Below are 4,797 nucleotides of genomic sequence, written 5' to 3'. Positions count from 1 at the left end.
AAATGCGTAATTATTAATATATACTGCAAGTATGCAATATAGGTATACTATTTTATATCTATATATCAAACTATTTACCAAATTTACTCTAAAATTATATACATTAGATAGAATTTGGGATAAAATTTTTATTATGGTACATCCTATATAAAAATCCTAGGTCCACTACTGTTTCCTGGAAGACGAGATCTAAATCTGCTACGAAAAATACGACTCTCTGCGCTATTGTAGACGGTTCGAGTCTCAGACGTGGATGAGGAGCCGCTCCAACGTCTAGGTCATAAACCGTTCAGTCTAAAACCACGTAGCGTCCGCGTATCCGCAGATGACAGCGTCAACACGAGCATTGCTTGCCCTATCTACGTTTTACTACCTCGATCGAGAGACGAGAGGTAGAAAATGACAGAGATGCCCGCGGCAGTTGCAGAGCATGCACGCTCCCACGCGGCCAGCGTGCGACGAATTCTTTGGTTCCGCAGGCCTGGAGCCTTGTGTGGGCTACTCTTGCTCCATCACCTACGGATGTAGGAATACCAACCATGCCACTGCCAGATCTCCTCTCCTCTCCACTGAGGACTCTGACCAGTGGGACTAGGATATTCCTTCTTCTTCACCCACGACTCCGCCTTCCTAGTTCTTGGGCGGCCGGTGAGGACGAACACGGACTCGCGCTCTCGCTCGCGCCATCGGAGGAAAGGAGATCCACTCGGAGCATGCGGGCCGCCGCGCGGTAGATGGTGAGCGCTCTTGGTTTTCCCCCCCTTCTGATTCTGCTCTGCAGATATGGGGTCATTCATTGGGGTTCCCCGCTGGCCCGCTCCGTCATGCCACTTCTCACGCTTGGAGGACTGCCTTCCTTCCTCGATGGCGTGACGGCTCAGGGCTACAGATCACTGCTCCCTCTCCACCTACGGCGCTAAGCCCAAACCCCGATCGACCCGCTTCGTCAAAACCCACGCCGTTTTCCCCTCATCGATCTCCTCGCTGGGACCCAATTCCACTTCCAACCGGCCGTCTCCTACCAGTACCGCCTGCGCCTCCCTGGACCCGTTCCGTCTGATTCCCCACCGCTGCTTCGTCGTCAACATACTTCTCAGCCAATAGGTGCACATCTTCCTACTTCGATGCGAATCCTACTCTGGATTCAAGTCAGGTCCAGTTTGAAAGTGACAAGAAGCTGCTCTAGTTCCACGCATCTTCGCCGCCCCATCATTGCCACCCGCAAGCGGCAAGCCCAACGGTTTCCAACCCAACCGGAGTGATCAATCCTTCTACTCTACTCTACTCAGTGGAGTAGTATAGTAAGTATGGTCAACCTCAGTTCATTGCGCTAGGCGCAATAAATTCTCTGTGCTATGCACGGATTATATTTCATCGCTAGTATATCCATGATTTATAAATTCTTGGTCCCATTATTTTCTCTTTGTTAACGCTTCATTTGTGCCTTAATTTAAGTAGCTAAGGATATTCTAACCTAATGTAATGTACGGTCTCATTCCAGGTGCCTAAGACTGTCTCCGGTAGACAGTAGACTGTCTCCGGTAGACAGTGTAAAATAGGGGACACATTTAATAGACTCAGATGGACCCACAAGTCAGAGACTCTGAGCTAATTATAAATGAAGAGACAATCTTTACAGTGGCAAAAATACAATTCTTCATTTTGTGGCATTGTACCAACATCTTGGCTGTCCTGTCCTTTTTGTCGATGCCCCTTTTCATACTGGAGTTCGTGTGCTAATTTACTTAACTCCGTTCCTCATTTTTTTTTGCACTCTAGTTGTTTAATCGCCCTTCAGCCTTCAAGACACATATAAATGACTAGAGCCTCATTATTCCCAAATCCCAATGAACATAGTATCATTCATAAGTCAGAATCCAATTTTTCAGATTGTTATATAGAAGCAAGAGATCATCTGCACGTTCCATGCAAAAGTGAATGGTATCGATTTGATGCCCCCCCCCCCCCCCCCCCCCCCCACACACACACAGTATCAGTGGTTGGTTCTACTGAGCCAGCGTACTTCCCCACATTGTCCAAAATAATATTTATTTTCACTGGATTTGTGTTCTGACTATTACTAGTGCCCAATGTTCTACATGACCATACATTCAGAGCATAGTATTTCAGAGTACCATATAATGTGTACACAATAAACCACTCGCATACTCAATGGAGAATTTGAAGACATTGATGAACAACCATATGCTTGCTTATGTCTGACTATTTGGCTTACCAACTGCAGAAACTGAGGAACACGGCAATAACACGAGCAAATTCAGCTTGTCTTCCAATGGGGGATCGTGTTGGTGTCAAGTACAACAGCATCAATGAGGCTGAAGAGCATAAGGGAGGGCATGGCATCCCCAAGGTTTCCATGATACCCCTCATATTCCTCATATTTTATGAAGTTTCAGGGGGTCCCTTTGGGATTGAGGATAGTGTCAAGGCTGCTGGGCCACTACTGGCAATTTTGGGCTTTCTTCTGTTTGCACTCATATGGAGCGTTCCAGAAGCTCTAATCACTGCTGAGATGGGCACTATGTTCCCCGAGAATGGTGGTTATGTTGTCTGGGTTTCTTCAGCTCTTGGTCCGTTCTGGGGTTTTCAGCAAGGTTGGGCAAAGTGGCTCAGCGGTGTCATAGATAATGCCCTCTATCCAGTCCTATTTCTGGACTATGTCAAGTCCAGTGTTCCAGCTCTTGGAGGTGGGCTCCCAAGGACCTTAGCGGTGCTTATCCTCACAGTTGCGCTTACATACATGAACTACAGAGGGCTGACTATAGTTGGCTGGGTGGCAGTCTTTCTTGGGGTGTTCTCTCTTCTCCCGTTCTTTGTGATGGGATTGATAGCTATTCCACAGATTGAACCTTCTAGGTGGCTTGAAATGGACTTGGGGAGTGTGGATTGGGGATTGTATCTGAATACACTATTTTGGAACCTCAACTATTGGGATTCAATCAGCACATTGGCTGGTGAAGTCGAGAATCCAAAGAGAACCCTACCAAGAGCGCTTTCTTATGCTCTAGTTCTAGTGGTGGGAGGATACCTCTACCCATTAATCACTTGCACAGCAGCAGTTCCAATCGTTAGGGAGCACTGGTCAGATGGGTATTTTTCAGACATCGCAAGAATTCTCGGTGGCATTTGGTTGCACTCATGGATTCAAGCAGCAGCTGCTTTATCCAACATGGGCAATTTTCTCACTGAAATGAGCAGCGATTCTTACCAGCTTCTTGGGATGGCTGAGCGAGGCATGCTCCCTGACTTTTTTGCCAAGAGATCTCACTATGGAACCCCGCTTATTGGCATCCTGTTCTCTGCCTTCGGTGTGATCCTACTGTCCTGGATGAGCTTCCAGGAGATCATCGCTGCCGAGAACTACCTCTACTGCTTCGGCATGATCCTGGAGTTCATTGCCTTCATCAAGCTGCGGGTGTACCATCCGAACGCCTCTCGGCCCTACAAGATCCCTTTGGGCACCATTGGTGCTATCCTTATGATCATCCCACCTGGTCTCTTGATCATTGTGGTGATGGCACTCGCGTCCTACAAGGTGATGGTGGTGAGCATCCTAGCGATGGTCTTCGGATTCGTGCTGCAGCCGTGTTTGGTGTACGTGGAGAAGAAGCGGTGGTTAAGGTTCTCCATCAGTGCAGACCTGCCCGATTTGCCTGATGTGCAGGAAATTGCTGAAGATGATGCTGTCCCACTCGTGGTCTAATATTCGGCCATTGTGCTCTGGAGGTGTTGTTCCCAATCGAGACATCCTAGGATGGAATGTGACACACTGGGATTCACGACCTTGTATCTCCTGAATGAGTTCCAAAGCCAGAGGTCTTAGACATCTTGTATAAGGACACATTATGTTTTCACCGTGCTATTGAACATCATGATGGCATCATGCATCAAACAGAAATGTAAGCCCCAGACAGTGTTCATCAAAGGAGATCCTCCAGATTATCAAATACATGTTGCATCTGCTGTCAGCTGTCGCTTAACTTGTCTATATACTAGGGTCGATCCATGACATGACATGAGGTTACTCATCTGGGATCGCCTTAAAATGGGTGAACGTTAACTCTTGATAAGAGGCAGTAGAGGTTCTCGACCTGCAGATTGTAACCTGGTTTCCATTGCATAAACTGTTATCAGTAATTCCATCTTTTGCGTACAGTTTTGTGTTATAAATGGAGCATCGGCGTAATTGTCCTTGGAAGTTAGTTGCCATTATTCTGCATGTTTCGACTCATTTTTGCAAACAATATAAAATGTTTTTCGCAAACAATATAAAATGTTGAGTTTTATTTCGGAAGGGTACTATTTTTTTCGATTTTTGAATCCCAAAGTTTCATCATTAGAAATTAGTACCCATGTGACCATGTGGGGTCACTGCTGGCATCAATTCCTTATTTAGCAGCGTGATTGATTTAAGGAATAAGGAAGTTCATATCTTCTCACTTCTCATAGTCCTTTCTTTTTAGTTTGTGGAATGAAATAAATTGATTCATCACTATTTTATTTTTTATAGTCTAATAATTAGTAATAATATGAGAAATGAATTTGTGGACTGGACTCATTATACATCTCATCTAGAATTGATCAACTCCTCAAACCAAACACCGCTAAGTGTTTTAAATAGATTTTTTTTTTAATTTAAATCATTACAAGGATGTTTTGTTTAAAAAATTAATCCATTCTAGATGAAGTGGTGCATCATGAGTCAATTTCACAAATTTGGTGGAGTGTACTCATTTTACAAACCAAACAAGAAAGTAAGAAGTAAGAAGATTAACT

General features: G+C 45.1%; 1 protein-coding gene across 2 annotated transcripts; it reads left to right on the top strand.

Annotated features, from left to right (window-relative positions):
• The first annotated feature begins 311 nt into the window (after positions 1-311).
• LOC100193038 (uncharacterized) lies at positions 312-4,191 on the top strand. 2 transcript variants are annotated; one of them, XM_008663174.4, is made up of 2 exons: positions 312-1,301; positions 2,246-4,191. In XM_008663174.4, exon 2 carries the CDS (start codon positions 2,294-2,296, stop codon positions 3,722-3,724), a length of 1,431 nt encoding a protein of 476 aa, XP_008661396.1. In that variant the 5' UTR covers positions 312-1,301; positions 2,246-2,293; the 3' UTR covers positions 3,725-4,191. The 2 variants fall into 2 exon arrangements, with proteins under 2 accessions (XP_008661396.1, NP_001345524.1); NM_001358595.1 differs by having other exon boundaries at positions 570-737; positions 2,246-3,981.
• Positions 4,192-4,797: the final 606 nt, after the last annotated feature.

This window comes from Zea mays, chromosome 10 (genome assembly GCF_902167145.1).
Source record: "Zea mays cultivar B73 chromosome 10, Zm-B73-REFERENCE-NAM-5.0, whole genome shotgun sequence".
Classification (NCBI taxonomy): domain Eukaryota; kingdom Viridiplantae; phylum Streptophyta; class Magnoliopsida; order Poales; family Poaceae; genus Zea; species Zea mays.
The sequence above is the reverse complement of the archived record's forward strand: the minus strand, read 5'-3'. Positions and strand labels throughout refer to the sequence as shown.